At 35.7% G+C, this 21,006-nt stretch overlaps 2 protein-coding genes across 3 annotated transcripts; one reads left to right on the top strand and one right to left on the bottom strand.

The window, feature by feature from the left end:
- Positions 1 to 1,938: 1,938 nt before the first annotated feature.
- On the top strand, positions 1,939 to 9,801 carry LOC128015439 (thiamine transporter 1). Of its 2 annotated transcripts, none has more exons than XM_052599266.1 (6): positions 1,939 to 2,287; positions 5,087 to 5,653; positions 7,135 to 7,372; positions 8,086 to 8,278; positions 8,688 to 8,829; positions 8,930 to 9,801. In XM_052599266.1, exons 1-6 carry the CDS (start codon positions 2,159 to 2,161, stop codon positions 9,062 to 9,064), a joined length of 1,404 nt encoding a protein of 467 aa, XP_052455226.1. In that variant the 5' UTR covers positions 1,939 to 2,158; the 3' UTR covers positions 9,065 to 9,801. The 2 variants fall into 2 exon arrangements, with proteins under 2 accessions (XP_052455226.1, XP_052455227.1); XM_052599267.1 differs by having other exon boundaries at positions 5,087 to 5,688; positions 7,161 to 7,372.
- A 7,064-nt stretch (positions 9,802 to 16,865) lies between these two features.
- LOC128015091 (serine/threonine-protein kinase pim-1-like) lies at positions 16,866 to 20,583 on the bottom strand. Its single transcript, XM_052598790.1, has 7 exons — positions 20,414 to 20,583; positions 19,347 to 19,450; positions 18,941 to 19,062; positions 18,785 to 18,835; positions 18,329 to 18,707; positions 18,060 to 18,236; positions 16,866 to 17,913 (listed from the first exon to the last, which is right to left on the bottom strand). Exons 1-7 carry the CDS (start codon positions 20,581 to 20,583, stop codon positions 17,792 to 17,794), a joined length of 1,125 nt encoding a protein of 374 aa, XP_052454750.1. The 3' UTR covers positions 16,866 to 17,791.
- Between the last annotated feature and the right edge of the window lie 423 nt (positions 20,584 to 21,006).

Raw genomic sequence — 21,006 nt, 5'->3', positions numbered from 1 at the left:
AACAATGAGCTGCTGAGTGTCCTGTGGATCACCTTTATGAGGCTGTCTGGGTCTGGAGACGGGCATGTAGCTTCATCTGTCTTTACATGGGTTAGGATCAGATTCCTCTGCAGTTGTTGTATGTTGTAAAAAATAAAAAAAAAGATCTACATATCCATTCATGTCATGCAACGGCATGCAACAGGCAAGCACAAGCTATTATTACCCCATTTTAATAACATGATGTTACATAAAGTATCAAATTACTATAATTAAGACACAAAATGAAACTTAGTGGCAATCAACTAAAAGCTTTATTCTCATAGCTAGCATAGTACATAACTCATCCATGCTCCCAGCATACACTATTATTCATCTGAATTGTCCTATTCTTTTCTTTATTTATTATTTTATTTTGTTTTTGCAGTTGTTTTTGTTGACATTTGGTGGCTGTGTTTAGAGCTAATCTGTTTATTTGATTATTTTGTAGACTGTCACTATTGTTGAGGTTTCTATGATTAGTACTGATGTCTAAAAATGTCTTAACATCCAATTAAAATTCTTGCACAAAAGTTGTAGAATCTTTAAGAGATAATTGTTCTTTGTATTCACAGTATACAATGATCTTTCTACCACAACAGCATCTTTTATAGTACAGCAAAGCCTCAACTTTTGAGTAAATCACAAAAAAAAAAAAAAAAAAAAAAAATCATAAAAATATCATAAAAATGTACCACCAGCTGATCGGTTTGACTCTCTTTATGTAAGAACATACAAGTGTCTTTAGTAAATATTGCAATTGAAAGATAACTAACTATACATTCTTATGCTGGGAGCCGAATTCAAAAGTGACCAGCATGTGGGCTCAGCCAACAGGCTTTGATCAATGTGAAATCAATAAATAAACTCCTTTGTTAATATTCAACCAGGCTAGGGCTATTGAATATTATATATATATATATATATATATATATATATATATATATATATATATATATATATATATATATATATATATATATATATATATATATCTTTTATTAAACAATAACAAGTAACAGTGAATTAAACTCGGTCAAAAATCAAGGGGTCGAAACTTGAGGTTTTGTCCACAAACTTCACGAACGCACTTGAAAGTGGCAGCAGGGGGATCCGGATTGCTTAGGGAAGTTCGCGAGTGCGTGTCTAAAAGTGAAGTGCAACGCATCCCATGTTAACTAGACGAACCCTATGCAGTTAAAAGTTAATGACAAGTATCATTATAAAATTCACAGTGTTGCTGCAGATGAAATATAACGCGGCTAAACTTAGGCCTAAATACTTTTTTTTCAACTGGTTAAGTTATTGATTATTTATCACTCAAACCCATTTCTCTACCTGTCAGTCGGGGTCGCGTTTCCACCATCTTTGTAGTTTTTTAACACCTTTCATGCGTGTTTGTAGTTTTAGTTGGACGGATCTGGGCTGTGTTCCACTCCACTTTTACACGCACTCGTTCCACTCAGTGTTAATGTTGACAGAGATTTTTGATTTAGTCTTTATCTTGAGACGATGCTTGTCACATAGTCATTTGAGTCTTTTATAGTTTCATAGTGTCGTGAAACGCAAGATCGACTCGAACTAGACGTCAATTAATCCACCTGATCCACTTATGCACGGCTTCCTTTTTTCATGAGCAATTTCTGATATATATAAATACAGAACATAACATTTGTATTCGCAAACATGTCTGTATTTGTACATATCGCTGCACAATCATTTAATCCTGAATTCCACAGACTCAAATTGACAGGCATTTGTTGGATGGTAAAATACATGTATAAAATTAATGCAGTACATATGGATAATTGTGCGTGCATCTATTGATCATTCTGAGTCAAATTTGGGCACTCATGCAACGTAATCCATGACGTACATCCGAGTAAACGAGACGGAGGGAAGTTTGCGAGTTCGCCGGAAGCAGTATACCATCCGGGTACTTTTGGAATACTACTCATTTCAACATACTACGATTTAGGATTGAGACATACTAATTCTTATTTTCGAATACTATTTAGGGCGGATAGTATTGAATTGGGACGCAGCAGCTCTCATTGGCTTGTTACTTGACTCGCTTTCAAACTGGTCAGCAACAGCGAGATTGCAAAATGCCCCTGCATTGGTCGAGGTACAAGCGAGAATGTCTGAACCATGGCGTTACCCTACCATGTTACTCTGTATTTATGGGTTCTTCTGCAGCCACAGACCTCTGGAACCATTTCTAATCTCGTTTTTAATGGGACCTGAAAAAAACCTGACGGAAACAGAGGTAAATGTGCCTTCCCAATAAGCTGTAAAATTGAAACAGAATTAGAACAAGTGAAGAAAATTAGTTAAAATGTATTAATTAAATCAGCCACTCGTAAAAGTGCAAAAACTTCTCCTGGTGAAGACTAAACATGTAATGACATTATTATATCTATCAGATGAGTCAAAAAAACATTTTATTATATCTTTTTAATAGTGTGTGGAAATTAGGAAAGCTCCATTCCTCTTGGAAACATGGCATAATTGTTCCAACTGTAAAGCCAGGAAAAGATCATTATTTAAAAGTTACAGAACATTTGCATGTACATCTAACCTCTGTAAACTAATGGTACGAATGGCAGTGGCAAGATCAAAAAATATTTTAGCCAGAAAAACAACAGGTGCAATTTTAAGTCTAGAGTTGTATATAATAAAGACTCAGGTTTATAAAGAAGTATTTGTTGGTTTGTTTTTGAACATATAGAGGAAGCCTACGAAATAATGTGGAAGGAAGGACTTTTAATTAAACTGAATAAAATTAATATTAATGGTGAATGTGTATTTGGATTAAGGATTTTTTTTTATTGATAGAAGTAAGCTTCATACTTAAAAATATATGCAATTGAAAATGGTACCCCAAAAAGTAGTGTTTGCAGCCCTATATTGTTTAACTTAATGATAAAGGATATTTTTTTAATCATGCTGGAACAGGGATAGGAAAGTCTTTATATGAAGACGATGGTGCTTTTTTGTTGTATGTAGAAGAAAGCATGTAGAATGTTATTAAAAGAATTGAAATGTGGCCAAGTAATTGAGGATTTCGAATATCAGTAAAAAAAAACTAATATCAATCGGGAAATTTTTTTTTTTTTAAACTTCTCCTGTCCTGTATCAGCTTCACAGGTTGAACTGAATGAGATGTCACTGGAGCCTCGCAGGTTGAAGCTGAAACTGGTGTATTTGGCTACTGTAAAAGTGCATTCAGAAATGCACACAGTTAAAAGAGTATTAGAAAACTGCTGTGAACATTAATATGTGAATCTTAATCATTTTGGATAGAAAAACAAATAATAAAGCAAATATGCTGTTTGCAATACTGTAACACCTCCATGGTTATTCTCAATGCCTTTATTGATTTTCAGGTTCTGTTGAGCATAAATGATAAAAACAGACAAGAACCTAAAGATACAATTGTACAATATTTGGATCCTAAACCAGGACATGCAGCAGCAGCAATATATCTTCCAAGGTCTAAAATATAATCATCTATCAATTTCTACAACAGATGACTGTAATATTATTGGCTCTTCAGTGAGGTGAAGAGATTAATATAGATCTACCTGAAGTGGTCATATGTTCAAACTCTTTTTTTTTGTTTTTTTTTTCAGCATTATCAAGTTTAATGAGTGGTAATTCTTCGACTATAGATGAGTCATTTTATCAGATATTTTACAAAGTTTGTTCAGAATACAAACAAAAACAGTTATCTCTTTTGAATGGATACCTGCATATAGGGGAATAGAAGGAAATGAAGTGGTGGATCAAATAGAGAGGGGGGAAAAACATTAAAACATCGAGAAAGAGTTTAATGTTCCAATGAGTTAATTAGAAATTAAAGGGCTAATTAAAAATCTGTTAAAAGATATGTGGCAGAGTAAATGGGATGGTGAGAATAAAGGATGACATTTATATAGTATAAAAAAAACAAAAATTGGAAATGAGAATGTTTGAAAATCTAAAAAAAAGACAGCATAATATCTGACACACTGTACTTTATCAATCATTATATTTAATAGGAAAACATGAGTCTGGACTTTGTGTTAAATGTGATCTTCCTGAAGCAGTTGAACATATTTTAATAAAATGTAAAGGATTTGATAGCGAAAGATTACATCTTCAGATCTCACTTCAGAAATTGTTACATAAAGATGCAATTAGACATGCTTCATATACTATTTTAAGTATCTCAAATATACAGAGTTAATGAACAGGATTTTATAGGGTTTTCACATCGTAGTATGTGGCCAACTGCCATAAAAACGTCAAAGAAGAAGAAGGTAAATGTGCCTGAAGGTGATGTAAGCATACAGGAAAATGATGTCAGACCATGCGATGGCATCTTTCTGAAAAGTAACTTTCAAGCGTAACCGTTATAGAAAATAGAATTTCGGTTTTGCATGAAATAACATAATAAGAAATGTAAACGTGTATTTTTTGACTCTGCTACATATAGATCATTTTACTTCCTTGCTGAGCACGATTTCAAATAATTTGCATATATACTGTAGGGAAAGATATGAAGAATATTTGAGTGTAGCAGTGTTGGAAGTCAGCTTTCCCGCCAACTAGATGGCAAATCTGCCAGCTATTTTGTGTAATCCCAGAAGTTTATAATCTTTTGACAAAAACAAGAACCTACTTTAATTACTAAATCTGTGTCACAAGATTCTTTTAAAGATCTTTAAAAGAATTGCTAACTGTAGGTTTTCAGCTAGTTATTTATGCATCTCAGCTCTCTGGTTATAGGTCACTGTCTGATATGCTGCTTTGTTTACATGCTATGATTTAAATATGTCTATACTTAAATGATGTTTTTAATTTCCACATGAAAATAGATTTTTAATATATTTCATTTGTGTGTGTGTGTGGGGGGGGGGAGATCTATAATGTAACTATAGATCTGATTAGTTGTTTTTTTGATCTACTTAATTAAAATGTGTTCACTCACATATATTGAAACTGTAAGGACAATAGTTTTTTCGTTTTTTTTTTTTGATGGTAACATTACTGACCCTTCTAACTACTTTATCTTTTATCATAGGTTGTGAATGAGATCTACCCATTCTGGACATATTCCTACCTTTTGCTGCTTTTTCCTGTTTTCCTGGCCACGGATTACCTTCGCTACAAGCCTGTGCTCATTGTCCAGGCGGCCAGCTTCATAGTGACATATGCTCTGCTTCTGACGGCTCAGGGTGTGAGGGCCATGCAGTTATTGGAGTTCTTTTTCGGTCTGGCAACTGCCACTGAAGTTGCCTACTATTCCTACATCTACAGTGTCGTGGAGCCATCTCATTATCAGAGAGTGACTGGTTTTTGTCGCAGTGTCACCCTGTTGGGCTCGGCCATTGGCTCACTCATCGGACAGATTCTGGTGTCTGTAGCCCAGGTCCCTATGTATTACTTGAGCGTCATCACACTGGTGTCCTCCTGCATAGCCTTTGTTGCCCCTTGGTTCCTACCCATGCCCAATAAGAGCCTGTTCTTTCACCAGAGAGAGAGCAGCTCTCAGGATCATGGAGCTCTGGAACCCATTAACAGTAGTCAGCTGATTGAAAAGCCAGAGGATCCAGAGTCCAAAATGCAGCTTAGTGCAGACGAAAGAACAGTGGGTAGACTTTTAAAAAAGAAAACAAAAATATTGTGTTTAAATGTGTGTGTGTGTGTCTTTATGCATCTTTGGTCTCCCAAACTGTTTTATTAAATTTAAAATAATAATAAATCATATTAAAAATAAAGAGTAATTGTATATATTTGTATAATTATAATCTTTAATTTTCCAGCATATTCACAATTTGAGATCCATCTTTTCACACTGAGGACAACTGATGTACTCATACACACACTCAGATTAATTTTTATGAGTTAATGTAGAAACCAATTCCAAAGATTTTACATACTTTTTCTGACCATTATGTGCTCTTGAACAAAATGATACAGTATTACCTCACCTGTATTAAGCATTATTAATACTGACTAGTATTTTTAAAGGCATAGTTTACCTAAAAATGAAAAATCATCATTTACTTAACATCAAGTTGTTTCAATCATATAAGACTTTCATTCATCTTCAAAACACAAATGAAGAATTAATTTTTAATGAAAACTGAGTGGTTTCCTGTCCCTCCATTGAATGTCAAGGTAATCAAAACTCCCAAAAGCCATCATGAAAATGAATCCATATGAATCAAGCGGTAAAATCCAAGTATTATGAAGAGACATGATTGCTTTATAGGATAAACAGATTAAGTTTAGGCTTTTATTTATTTATACATCAGAATAAATCATCTTTCCATTGATGTATGTTATGAAAGGTCAATAGTTGGCCAAGATACAACTATTTGAAAATCTAGAATCTAAGGGTGCAAAAAAAATCTAAATATTGAGAAAATCGCCTTTGATGTTTTCCGAATGAAGTTCTTAGCAATGCATATCACTAATCAGAAATGAAGTTTTGATATGTTTACAGTAGGTAATTTACAAAATATCTTCTTGGCACCTGATCTTTACTTGATATCCTAATAATTTTTGCCATAAAAGAAAAATCTATAATTTTGACCCATACAGTGTGTTTTTGGCTATTGCTACAAGTATACCCCAGCATGAGAGAATTGAGGTTTGTTTTAGCTTGTGACACACATGCATTATGTGCTTCATGAATGTGTGTTTTATATGTAAATAAAAGCCTCAATTAGATCTTGTTGATTGTATTAAGTGATCATGCCTCTTCACAAGACTTTGATTACACTGCTTAGTTCATATGGATTCAATTTAAGATCACTTTATGACCTTTAATCTATGTTTTGGTTACCTGGACTTTCAACGGAAAGAAAGAAACGTCTCACGTTTTATTAAAAATATCTTAATTTGTGTGTTTGAAGATTAACCATTGTGTTTGGAACAAAATGGGGTTGAGGAATTATGACAGATTTTTATTTTTAGGTGAACTATCGCTTAAATACTGGCCTACGCAGAGAGATGTTGATTAAAAAATGCTAAAATGGGCAGATACTGATATGTTCACAGACATATGCATCTTTATCAGCATATTGATATTCAGCTGTTTCTATGACTTGGTTTGACTTTCAGACTCTCAAGGACAATCCTAGCAGTAGTGGATTACTGGAAGTGTTTAAAATGGTCTGGACAGACTTACTGCAGTGTTACTCCTCCTCCACACTACTGGCCTGGTCAGTGTGGTGGGCTTTATCCACGTGTGGTTACCTCCTGGTGATTAATTACGCTCAAGCACTTTGGGAGAAAATCTTGCCTTCCAAAGAGTTTGACATCTACAATGGATATGTGGAGACCATTTCTACCTTGCTTGGTATGGCCATCTGGTTATCTGTTTATTCAATTAATTGTATTATATTCCCATTCTTAAATGATTTTGCATTATGCATTTTCTGTTACCTATGGAAGCCCCTTTTCCACTATGGGTAAAAAAAAAAAAAACACGAAAAAGTTAATTGTGACTTTATCTCTTTATTAAGAGTTGTCCAAACTATTTTCAAAACTATTTTGAGGGATATAAACTTGTAATTATGAGGAAACAAGTTAGAATTGCAAGATGTTAACTCGCAGGTATTTTATTTCAATCATGGAAAGATGCCAGTACAGACCATTTTACAAATTCTAGTCCACCGAACTTAATCTATTCTCCTCTTGGTTTGTTGTCGGACGAAATGGCGGATTTGGTTTTATGATTTCTCCGATCGCCTGTCAAGCAAGCTTCCCATGAAGTGAAACAAAGAAAGTCGAAATTCTGGGTTTACGTTTTCCAATTTGGACTTTTTTCACAGAATTGCGAGAAACAAAGTCAGAATTATGAGACGTAAACTCCGAATTGCAAGCTAAAAAGTTATTTTTCTATCTTTTGTCCCATATCGGAAACAAGCTTCCATCGTTACCAGCCTTTTCATCATTGTCATAAACCTAAATTCACCAGTCATAAATAGCTAACAGCAGACACCCGTGTTATGTGATCCACAATAAAACGATTTAACACATTAATTAAATGATTTGTGTTTTTCTCCCTAGGTGCTTTTGCAGCGTTTGTTGTAAGCTTCATGAAAGTGTCCTGGGCAGTGTGGGGAGAATTTGCTCTCTGCATCTTCTCTGTGGTAATTGCAGTGTGTGTGTATCTCATGGACACCATCAGGAATATTTGGGTTTGCTACACTTCCTACATGCTCTTCAGAGCTACCTACATGCTGCTTATCACTATAGCAACGTAAGCAAAGCTGTCACTCCTTATCCATTTTCTTTAGAAATCCACTGTAAGCTGGATACATTCTGATTTTGTTCTGACCACAAAGTGCTATGAACCATGTTGTATTTGACCTTATAACAGCGAGTTGCTTGTTGCTCCAGAACTCCAAATAAGCATATATAAATCTTCATGCATTTTTGAGTTTCGCAGTAGGAATGTTACCTTCTAAACATGAAAGTAGTCTCATTGCTTTTTTATCTGAAATTCTATTGGCTATTTCAATCAGGTTCTCCTTGTGTACTTGGACTCAGACCATTGCCAAATATTTCTTTTTAAAATCCTTTGAAAACCCCTTGTAAAATATTACAAATGCTAAACATTTTATATTAATGTTGGGAAAGGTTCTATTCATTTGTCTTTTGTATTGCAGGTATCAGATTGCTGTTAACCTCAATATGAAACGCTATGCTTTGGTTTTCGGAGTAAATACTTTCATCGCACTCTTACTGCAGACACTTCTTACCGTGATTGTAGTAGATTCTGCTGGTCTAGGCCTGGATATTTTTCTACAGGTAAAGTACAACATGAACTTAGTTGAGTGTGTCATCATGCATCGTGGATCACTAATGAAAGCTAATATCCTGTGCAATTTTGTTTGCTCCTTTTCCACAGTTTCTGATCTATGCAAGTTACTTTGCTGTAATAGCTGTGATATTCTTCATCGCTTGGCTGTATAAACTGTTCAAAAGGAGGGGAGCTGGAGGACAGAACGAATTACCTTCAACAGAGACCATTTCAGAGTCCTGAAAAACCGCACATCAGCATCTGTTAAGCACAAGTTTATAAAATAATCTTCTGTTCAACTGAATGAACATAGGTCAAATGATAACTACATATTAAGAAAAAGCAGGATTTCCAAATAAGTCACAGATCCAGCATTAAAGTTAATAAGCAAGCACTGATGATTTTTATAACGGAGTTCACAAGCATGCACTATATCAAGTGGCCGTTGTGGGTCACAGATTGTGTGGAACAAAATGCACTTATTAAAATAACACCATTATGATGCCTTGCCAATAAAACATCTGCAAGAATCAAAAACAGCAGAGAATGCACATTCGCTCTCTGACAGCAGGTGGCGCTTATGAAACAGCAAAGATTCAGTTTAAAGCACTTTCAAACACTACTTAATGTCTATTATTACCATAGACTGTGATTATTACAAAGCTCTGAGGAATATTTGATTTTTGATATTTGATAACAGATGGTAAAAGCTGATAAACACATGCTCATCTGGGTAACTGAAGTCGGTGCTAGGAACAGTTTTCCTTCGTGGAAGCTTTGTGTTTGGTTTGCTAATAAAATATTAAAACTCAATTCAGTATTATGTATACAATTATTTAATAATGTCATCCTGGTATCGCTGACTCGTGCTTTTTTTCATACAAACATAGCTGCTGCCATTTTGTGACAACTGTTTTGTTCACTGTAATGGATTATAAGATAATTAAACTGGTAAGATTTTAAAACATTTTAATCTTAAATCCATATCGTTTATTGCCTTAATTATTTATGTGGTGAAATGTTGTGTAATAAGTGGAATGACTGTAGCCTATTCCTTAAATGATGCTCTAGTCTGAACTCAAGTACGCTATTAATAATTAGGCAGTATGCTAGTAATATGCATGATGGTCAGTTGTAAGAATTGGTCCTAAGGATAAAATGTTACCATTTTATTTAATAAATTATTCTTTAAAAAGCATTTAATTTATAGGTAAAGAGGAAGATATGTTTGTGTTTATTGCATACCTCTCTTTATAGTCCTGCATATATCAGATTTGCCACAGCAGAATGAAGTAAATTATTTAGATTTGTCTGTAATTACATGATGATAATAATATTATAATTACTTGGTGCATTGCATTTGCACCATCCATTGTAGCATAGATCTTCAAATCTTTATCGGTGGTTTAGCTTTAAAGAAAAATGACAGTTAAAGTAGAAAGCTTTTATTTATATAAACAGGCAGTGCTTTATTTACCTGCAATAATACTGAAATTAGAAATATTTTCTTGAAAATTCAGCCTTCATTAAAAATAAAATTTGAAATGTGTATTTTTTTCAGCAATAACATATGATTGTCTTGTTCACTGTATAAATTAAATAATTATTGTGCCAACATTATAAAAGAATGTTATTTTGATCTCCAGCAAAAGATTTTCTGCAGAAGAGAAATAAACTACCTGATCACTGAAATATGGATCTGTGTATTTCTTTTGGTATAAGATATTTAAGATTTGTACTAATTAAAATGTAAAGGCTTTTATTTTGCTCAACTGCATATACATACAGTATACTAATAACTCATCTAACATTTAGCCTTATATATATATATATATATTTTATCATCCAGATTATAGAACAATCCACTTTAAAAAATGCTTTGTAGTCCACTTAAAAATGTTAACTCTACAAGAATATTTTACACAATCCCAAAATGCCCAGTAGAGGGCAAAAAAGAAATTCCAGATGGATGAAAATTATGGCCCATACAGTACAAAAAACACTTCCCACAATACAAAACGCTTACTTGGGACTCTTATCTGCAAAATAACTAGTAAAACATGGATCACTTGGATTTTTCTTTTCTGGAATTTCAAGTTTATTATTGTTAATTCATGAATGTACAAAAAATCAACAGCAATATACTTCATGACACATGCAAATCTAAATATTAGCTACCACAAAATAATAAAGTGAGATGTGTTTGGGGTACTGTTTAGTAAGAAAAATGCAAAGGCAAGGTTTTCTGACATTTGAACTACTCACAGTCACACCTTTCCCAGTATGAAGTGCACAGGCTCGAAACATTCCCTTCTGTTCTTAATAACCTTAACCGTCGTGGGCAGCACATGCCGAAAGACGGCTGGATGGCCATCTCCTTGACATGGACCACATAAGGGAGGGGTACCAGGATTTCACATTGCCATCTTTCCCAACAGTCAGCATTGAGAAATACTCTTGCCTAATCTGGAAGTAGCTGTCCTGCACCAGCGAGGCAGACAGATCCTTACGGTTCACTGATGCTTTTTCTGCAATGCAGACCACAGTTTCCTCAACACTACATCATAGTTTCAACAACAAAAAAAGTGCAGGGACCATAAAAGTGAGTTTTGTTCAATGCAAAACAATCTTACCATTTATGGGATAAAGCTCCGGACTCCACTCATGTCATCCAGGGTTTTTCCAACAAGTTTCAATAGAGATATATGACGCATTCACATAATTCATAATTCATAGCTGCCTGAAAAAGGCTATAGAACAGAAAAAACAAAAGATGACTCAGTCGTTTCCAACTCTGACTCATACTATATTTGGGATTGGAGTGGGAGTTTTGAAGAATTGAAACAGGCATGTGACCTGCATCAAAGATGTTCGTTGTTGTTTTTCGTTCTGAAACAGGCCTTCTTTTGAGATGGCATCAATCAAGCTGTCATGCCCCAGAGAGGAAGTGGTCCCTGTTGGTCCACTATGCAGGACCCAAATACCCACAGGTCCTCCTGGACTGTAAAGAATACAGAGAAGGATCATCAACAATGTTCCTTCCTCCAAAATAGCTAACAAAAGAGCTGTAAATGAACTGCGTCATCCTATTTTTATTGATGCCATTCCTCAGAAGCATTTGTGATTGAGGGTTCTTGTGGAGATGAGAGCTGAAATGTAAAATGAAATGAAAACTTCTAGAAGCAGGAAGATCTCTGAAGAAAATGACCCGACCATATCCCAATATCCCAATGTACTACAAATAGTTTTTAATTTGAGCTGTCAGTTGTTGTTAAGTCAGGCTGTTTGAAGGTCAGACATCCAGATAGTGTACCATGCACATAAGAGTAGTTTGATTGGATAGGGTGTTTCACTGGATTGGCCCCCAAATTTGTTTATAAATGCTTAACATGGAATTTCAGAGAACAAAAAAAGTATATTTTCCCAAGTTACATAAACAAATGGGAGTGGTGTTGATAGAGTAAAGCTATATATATATCTTTTTTTTTTTTTAAATGGTCTTAATTTTGATAATTTAAGTCTGGTTTTATGCAGTCTCAACTGTCCTGCACTTTTTCAGTCTGCAACTTACTGATGTCATGAACAACTCAAGACAGTATCCAAAGTGCTCCACTGGCTGAAATAGCTTGATATTCTGTTTAATGCTTATTAAAAATCCTACATATATCTTTATAGTGTGTGTTGTCTGATTCTGAACTATTATAACCATTGAGGTCTTTTACATTATAGGTTATTTATAATACTAAAAGGTTTTCCAACTCAGGGTTTGTGATGGGAACTGCAGCCCTTACGAAAGGAAAATATATTTACCAATATATTTCTTAAAATATATTGTGATATATTGTAATATATTATTTTCCCTTTTTATTTTCTAATTTTTTATATATTTGAATACATTTAATAACATATTTATGATACATATATTATATAATATATTGCAAAATATACAAATGATTGCCGCTTTCAATATATTGCAATATATTGGAAAAAATAAATATATATAAGAATATATGCCTAATATATTACATGATATTTTCCAATATACTGCAATATATTTTTGTTTCATAAGGGAGGGTGTTTGAGAGTTGTTGAAAATATTAAATTAAAATTAAAAATAATAAAATAAAATTAAATATTAATGTAAAATTAGAATAAATAAATGGTGCTGAACATAGGAAGTGCTCTAGAGATCTTGATTAATCTTCTTTCTTCCACATAACCACAAGTGTCCTCTGCTGTTCTGTCTCTTTAATGCGAGTTGACAATGTGTGAATATAGTCAAAACACTGCTTTCATGACAATCAGCACTTCATATCGTTGCTGTGGAAACAAGGAATGCATAATTGTGTGTTATTAAATGAGGTGAGAAATGATTACCTCTACATATATACACTGATAAAATGATCTACGTTTTTTACCATACACCTTGACTTTCATGTCAAAATCAGTCAAAAGCATGTTGAAATAATTAGAAAACATCCCTAAAAATGCTTCTGAAATGCTGTGATGAGGTCCTGGTTAACGAGTTCACTGTCCGACAGGCCTCGCAAGGGTTTATCCTGTTAATAATCATAATAATAATTGAATCTGAATTAAGACATTTTGATAGGACATGTTACAAACAAAGATGCTAAGCAGCACTGACCTTTTCGGGAATGTGTTCAATCTTCATGGTACTATTTGTGAGAGGCCCAAAGATGCTGATGATGGAAATTTTACATAGTGCCATATCAGGTACTCATCCCTCTGTTCACTGTACATATGATTCTGCTCATCTGGAGCCGAAATTACCTGCAGACAATGAGAATGAGAAGATTAATAAGTCGTTGTTCAAGTAAGCAAATAACACAACTTGAAACCTGTTTGTATTTCATCACTCCAGAAAATAAAAATTCTAGGGGTTTCACATTTTGGGTTCCCCAAAGAGCACTTCAGTGAAAAGATATTAAAATAACCTTTTGCTTAGTGTGAAGACTGAATAAACCTTTTGCGCTATACATGTTAATGGTTTTTCATGGATGCTGTCATACATGCTGAACCGTTGTTTTTAAGAGTGAAATATCTACAGGGCTCAATAGAAAGGATTTTTTTTATGAATTTAAATGTATACGTTTTCATTTGTTGTTTCAAATGTATACTTTTTCAATTATTTAAATTTATTTAAAATTTTATTTTTATATACAGTTTTCACACAAAATGTAAATTTTTTCTAAACAAAGAAAATTGTAGTAATATTTAAATAGTTCTGCACTATATATCTAATCTAGATGACAAGTTTAAAGGGATACTCCACCCTAAAATGAAAATTTTGTCATTAATCACTTACCTCCATGTCGTTACTCGTACAGCAGCTGCGATTGCACGACCACGTTTAATAGACATGGCTATTGTTTGAAAGAGTAATTAAAGTAATATAACAGTATAAATAATAAAACGGATGAATATACTTCTGTTCTGTCTAGATTCAGAGGCTTCTTAATGACTATCTTGTTTTTGAAGGAAAAAGAAATGATTTGGAAGTGGACGTAAGTATTACATTCATAACAGAGGGTCAGTTAGAATTTGTTGAAGCATCGGAAATACATTTTGCTCCAAAAATAACAAAATTACGACTTTATTCAGCATTGTATTTTCTTCCGGGTCTGTTGTGAGTGTGACTGCTGATGTATGAAGGTGCTGATGTGTTATCTTTGTTATTGGGCGCACCAGAAAACACGATAGCAGCGTCTTACGTCAACAGTCACAGCAGTCACTCCGAAGATGAATGGAGGTCTTAAGTGTTTGGAACGACTCGAGGTTCATTAAAGGGGGGTGAAATGCTATTTCATGCATACTGAGTTTTTTACACTGTTAAAGAGTTGGATTCCCATGCTAAACATAGACAAAGTTTAAAAAATTAAGTTGTACGTTTGAAGGAGTATTTTTGTTCCCAAAATACTCCTTCCAGTTTGTCACAAGTTTTGGAAAGTTTTTTTCGAGTATGGCTCTGTGTGACGTTAGATGGAGCGGAATTTCCTTATATGGGTCCTAAGGGCACTTCTGCCGGAAGAGCGTGCGCTCCTGTATAGCAGAGCACTGACAGCACAACAGACGTTCACTGATCAGAGCGAGAGACCGAAATGTCACAAAAGAAGTGTGTTTTTGGTTGCCAGGTCAAGACAACCCTGCACAGATTACCAAAAAAAAAAAAAAAAACATCATTAAGGGACCAGTGGATGGAGTTTATTCTTACAGAGCATCAACAGCATTGTGCAAGTGTTTTTGTTTGTTCCCTGCATTTCGAAGATGCTTGTTTTACAAACAAGGCCCAGTTTGACGCCGGATTTGCGTATCATTTATTTCTTAAGGATAATGCAGTTCCAACTAAAAAAGGTTGTGTGTTGGAACCGCATGCGTTGAGTAAAACTGCTTCAAATATCTGTGTTAAACAACATGCGATGTTGGCATCAAACTGCACTTTCCACATGTACACCTTAAAAAAAAAAAAAAAAAAAAGACGACATACAGTGGAACTTAGTCATTTTCCAAAACCGCTAAGCAAATATATACAGTTTCAATACATACCACATAGAGACGTCCTGCTGTAGTCGTTGCTGCTGCTGCTCTTGTTAAATTTCAGCCTCTGGATCTGATTCTGGATCATAAATATACGGCTGAATCTGACTGTTAGCCATGGTTTGTTTTGGATGATGTTTTTTTCCTCACGGTAATGTCACAGTTTCCAGACGTCCTCAACTCAAAAGCCTACTCGCGCTCCTGATTCTTTAGCTCCGCCCACACGTCGCGCCTCCAGCCGCTCGTGTTTTTCCAGGAAAAAACGCGGTACAGACTATCTTTCTCTTATGAATATAATAAAACTAAAGGCTTTTTGGAGTTATGAAGGATGCAGTACTACTCTATAGGTACTCAAGATTAACAGGATATTGAGTGAAAACGAGCATGTACTTTTGTACAAATGTACTTTTACCAGTTATATATATGTTAAAGGGTAAGTTGATCCAAATAGCAAAATTATGTCATTAATAACTTACCCTCATGTTGTTCCAAACCCGTAAGACCTCCGTTTATCTTTGGAACACAGTTTAAGATATTTTAGATTTAGTTCGAGAGCTCTCAGTCCCTCCATTGAAGCTGTGTGTATGGTATACTGTCCATGTCCAGAAAGGTAAGAAAAACATAATCAAAGTAGTCCATGTGACATCAGAGCATCAGTTCTTCAGTTTTTGAAGCATCGAAAATACATTATGGTCCAAAAATAGCAAAAACTACGACTTTATTCAGCATTGTCTTCTCATCCGTGTCTGTTTTGAGAGAGAGTTCAAAACAAAGCAGTTTGTGATATCCGGTTCGTGAACTAATCTTTCAATGTAACTGGATCTTTTTGAACTAGTTCACCAAATCAAACTTTATCGTTTTAAATGGTTTGCAACTCCAATAAACATTAATCCACAAATGACTTGTGTGCTGTCAACTTTTTTAATGTGGCTGACACTCCCTCTGAGTTCAAACAAACCAATATCCCTGAGTAATTCATTTAATCAAACAGTACACTAACTGAACTGCTGTGAAGAGAGAACAGAAGATGAACACCAAGCCGAGCCAGATAATGAACAAAACATTGATTCGTTCACAATTTGGGTGAACTAACTATTTGGGTGAATTAACTCTTTAAATGTTTGCTAATTCAATTAAAATCCATTATATTAATTAAATTTTAATTAAATTTTTAAGCAGACACTGTGACGACAGAGTCTTCTCCAGCTCCTATTGGACGGAGTGTGGCAGTTCCTAATTGGTCTTCTCTGTTAATTGTTAATTAGTAGCATGTATTAGTGGGTTAGCTGTTGACTAAGACAGGCACTCTATGGGATGGTCTCTCTGGAGCGGCTCTGGTTTCAACATGTAAGATCTTGTTGATCATGCTAACCTTTGTATTTCTTATATCATATAGTTAAAGTTTTGTTGTGACATTTTCTCTTGGTTTTCTTTATTACCCTTAGACTTATGTTTATTATTAACACTGATTGCTGTTGTATTAGTTTAATACAATAAAAGTATTTGCATTGATATCCTTTGTTGTTTGATCCCTCTGTTATGTTGCGGTTTTAAAACAAGCTGGTCATAACAACACTTTGAAGTGCACTTTTAATGTCTCTTTAATAAAAAAAATTTTCTGAAATTCTGAAATTCATTTTTAATCTTTTGTTCAAAGGCAGGGAGCTCTGGGACAGCATTGCAAGGAGCTTGGAGACCATGGCGCCTAATACAGGACTATCTTTACCAGCTGTAACAAGAATAACTGGACCAAGAAGCAATGACAGATGAAGGGAGCTTGGAGACCAGAGTGGCTAAGATGGGCGCTTTTGAACTTTGATGCTTTGATTTCTGGCTGTGGCTGAACCTTATCACATTCAGGAACCTCTGAAGAAGTAATGGACATGGTAGACACCTCTGGGCCTGGATAGAGATGTCTGAGAGACTGGAGCCCAGGGTTGCTGTTGACTTTACAGGAACCTCAGAGGAGGCAATGACACCACTGGGGTGCCTATGGCAGGTGTGGAGCAGCCATGGCAAGAACCTCTTTAGTATCTTAAGCTTGCTTGTTGGCAGAGAATAAGAGAGAGCTCTGGCATTTGGACAGCGGAGGCAGGAAGCTCAGGAATGGAGTGGCCATGATGGGAAAAACAAAAGAAGTATGTACATGTATACAATATGTACACATCCCTCCGAAAGCAGTACTGCCAGACGCTAATACTGCTTCCTCAAGCCAAGGTGCAAGACGCTACACAAGGCTTGCTCGCCCCGCAAGACGCAGAGGCGAGAGGAGGGATGAAAGCGTCTCCCGCTGCAGCCTGCAAGACGCAAAGCTGCACGAGAGACACCAGATGAATGGTCTTATGAGACGACCTGAAACAAAACAGAAAAGAACAGGTTTTACTTTTTGGTTCTTTCTCATGAGTCATGAGGATGTTAATTCTTTATAGCTGATCTTGTATTCACTACCTTAAACCATTTGTGGGATATGATTTGCCCCAGACCAAGTCTCCGGCTTGGCTTCTCATGCAGGAGAGCCCTGAGGAGGTCACAGCATTCTGTGCAGGAAGACATGAAGGACATTTGATAACCTTAAACTTTACACCTTAAATTACTTTAAATTTGATCATGTTATTTATTCTAAGCTGTAAGGTGTTTTGTATGAATCTGAATTAAACTTTTTTTTTTTTTATGAAGATCCCACCTTTTGACAGGCCGGGTTTGGACCAGCGCTTGTAGTGTAGCAGGAACAGGTCATAGTCACTAGGTAAGCGTCCACACAACAATTCAAACATCACCATCCCTAGTGACCAGACCGTCGCTGGCCCGCCGTAGTACTTCCCCCTGCTGTGATACTCTGGAGGGGAGTACACTGCTGTGCCTGGAGGAGAGAGGACATTGTATGATGTGTAAGTTTGCTTTAATGCAGCATGATTGTTCTGTATCTATTAGAAGAAATGAATTGTATCATACCACAGTATGACCTGTACGGTGACCTCCTCAAAATGTCCCCGCATCCGAAGTCAATCAGCCTGACTTCGGATGTCTCCCTGTTTACTAGTATGTTCTCTAGTTTCACGTCACGGTGGAACACTCTGCGGATGTGGCACATGTTTGCTGCGTGAGCCGCCTGCCACATGATCTGCCGTGTTGTTTCCTCATCAAGGCTTCCACCGTGACGTCTTTTGAAATCCACGAGATTCTCACAGGGAGAGGGACATTCGAGGACCATGACGAAGTGGTCAGGGTGGTCCGTCCAGTCCAGTAACTTGATTATTTGCGGCACACTGGGACCTTTATTCGCCAGGATGGTGAGGGCGATCTCTTTTGGAAGGGGATGTGGATGATCAGGCTAGAAGAATTGAGTTTTTAGACCAGTTTGTTAATTTAATTTGTGATTTACATTAATATACAGTGCAATTTACTTACAATGAATATACATGTTGTGTTTTGGGTCTTTGTGACGTATTTCAAAGCCACCTGATGAACAACAAAAATAAAATGTATTAATTAAAATAGACTAAGAAGAGGGTTTGGATGATAAAACATTTGCTAGCTTGGTAATGTGTTATATATTTGACTTACTTTAAGATTATCCTGCAGACGTGTCCCTTCATACACCACACCAAAACCACCTTTGCCCAGCTGATCGCCCACAGTGTAACGGCTGAAGATGTAGTCTATTAAAAGTAACAATTTCACATGATCTCAGTGCCTTGTAATGTGAGATGCTGTATTTATTTTAAACTTTTTTTCATAGATTATTCATTTAAATGACTCGATAGAGACTATCCTGAATATTTATAGTTTTAACATGTATTAGTACATAAAGACATATAAAAATGTTTTAACATGTTCTGGAATAAAGATCTGACCATGCCTGTATGAAGTGTATTTTTGACATTGTGTGTGAAGGTCCTGACAGATTTACAAGGTCAAAGTAGAGCTCTAGTGAAAAATCCTATTTTCATAACATGTTTGTGTCATGTACCATCACTACTTCTTCCTGCCCATGCCACCTTCCTCTTCTGTCCCTCATCCTGCTGCTGCTCCTCTCTCTGACCTGAGCTGCTCTCTGGGTGTTTTTTGGCAGTTCTAAAGAAAGAGCACAGCCCCCGCCACCACTTCTTGCTCTTTCTTTTCTCCCTCACTCTCTCTGCCTCCTTCCTCTCCTCTTCCTCCCCTCTTTCCTCTCCTCCTCCTCCAGCACCAACAGGGGTTTCATCGCGGGGACGAGGATGTTGTAGCTCCGTGTTGGTGCTGGGTTTTGGGGGTGTACTAAGATGTTTATCGTACACCTCGCCAACCTTCATCGGACTCACTTTTGTCACTCGCTGTCCCATCGCTGTGAAAAACTCTCTGACCACCATAACAAACCCACAAAGAATGAAAGAATGTCACGCACTTTATATACTCCGCGCGATCTATTCGAACGCGCTCTGTGGCGTCATAAGGCTTTGAGCGCCTTAATGATTCCCGTTCATTTTATATATAAAACATGATAAAAACTAAAATAAAACCTTACAAGGGCAAAATCTATTAAAATAAAGCAAATTTCTAATAAATGAACAAAAATGCTTTATCTCAATGTTGTAACAGATTTACAACAATATGTAAAAGCTAGCCAAAATATTATTTTATTATTTTAAGCAAAAACATTAAATATATATTTTTGTTGCATGTATGAAACGAAAATTGTATAGGCAACAATGAAAAAAGTTTTTCAAGCAGTAGTTAGTTCAATTAAATAATTTGTCTTACAGTTTAATTTACCATTATTTGTTTTATTATGCAAGTAATATATATATATATATTGTTCAAAACATCGAGACATAAATATTTTTCATTAACAGCTCAACTAAGACATTTGTTTTGACCAGTGTAAAATATCAGGTTAGATTAATTTACATTATTTAGTTTCTATCATGACCACGCCTCCTCACACTGGTGCTGCGAGGCCATTAACGACACCATTTTGTCCCAGTAGTGTGCGGATGAGAAGGTGGAAACTTTGTTTCAGACAAATTAGGTGTATGGACGTTATTTTCTGCCATTTACCTTTCTTTCACTTCATAAATTGCCTCCAGCTGAATAGGGTATGGGCATCTTTTCGCTTCCTTAAGGGTCTTTCTTGGAAGCACCATCCCAAACTTACCATCCTCCAGTTTCAGGAAGCCCATCAGTCTTGGCACTGGGCTGGATCCAGCAGCTCCTCCATCAGAGATCATTGCTTGCTAACTCATCTCACATTGCCTCCCATCTTCCCCTTTTCATTGAACATTATAATTTGCTGCTTGTTTCTGTCCGCTATCTTGCAGTGCATGTCAGGCTTGAGCAAGTTCATCATTAACCTGTAATAGCCATCAGAGTCGATGGCAGCAGAAATGACCAGTACACATGGTGTGTATATGTGTGTTCTAGGAGGTGGATAACATTGCAGATCTTCTATATAATGTGTTTCATTGTAATTGTGCATTTCCTTCTTCTGCTCCTGTGTAATAAAGGACAATGGAAGACTTTAAAGGTCCCATTTTTCGTGCTTTTTTTGAAGCTTTGATTGTGTTTACAGTGTACAATATAACATATGTTCATGTTTCGCGTGTAAAAAAACACAGTATTTTCCACACAATTCACCTATCTGTATACCACTG

The sequence above is a fragment of the Carassius gibelio genome, chromosome A6, assembly GCF_023724105.1.
Source record: "Carassius gibelio isolate Cgi1373 ecotype wild population from Czech Republic chromosome A6, carGib1.2-hapl.c, whole genome shotgun sequence".
NCBI lineage: Eukaryota > Metazoa > Chordata > Actinopteri > Cypriniformes > Cyprinidae > Carassius > Carassius gibelio.
This window is presented reverse-complemented; position numbering and strand designations above follow the sequence as displayed.

Bases quoted from the DNA above. Each gene is read 5' to 3' on its own strand.
- LOC128015091 (XM_052598790.1), bottom strand. From the start codon at position 20,583: ATGATCTCTGATGGAGGAGCTGCTGGATCCAGCCCAGTGCCAAGACTG. The intron at 19,451-20,413 runs GTAAATGGCAGA...CTCTTTCTTTAG, and splicing joins ATTTATGAAGTGAAAGAAAG to AACTGCCAAAAAACACCCAG. The intron at 17,914-18,059 runs GTGGGATCTTCA...CTTCCTGCACAG, and splicing joins CAAACCCGGCCTGTCAAAAG to AATGCTGTGACCTCCTCAGG.
- LOC128015439 (XM_052599267.1), top strand. From the start codon at position 2,159: ATGTCTGAACCATGGCGTTACCCTACCATGTTACTCTGTATTTATGGG. The intron at 2,288-5,086 runs GTAAATGTGCCT...CTTTTATCATAG, and splicing joins AAAACCTGACGGAAACAGAG to GTTGTGAATGAGATCTACCC. The intron at 8,279-8,687 runs GTAAGCAAAGCT...TTTGTATTGCAG, and splicing joins CTGCTTATCACTATAGCAAC to GTATCAGATTGCTGTTAACC.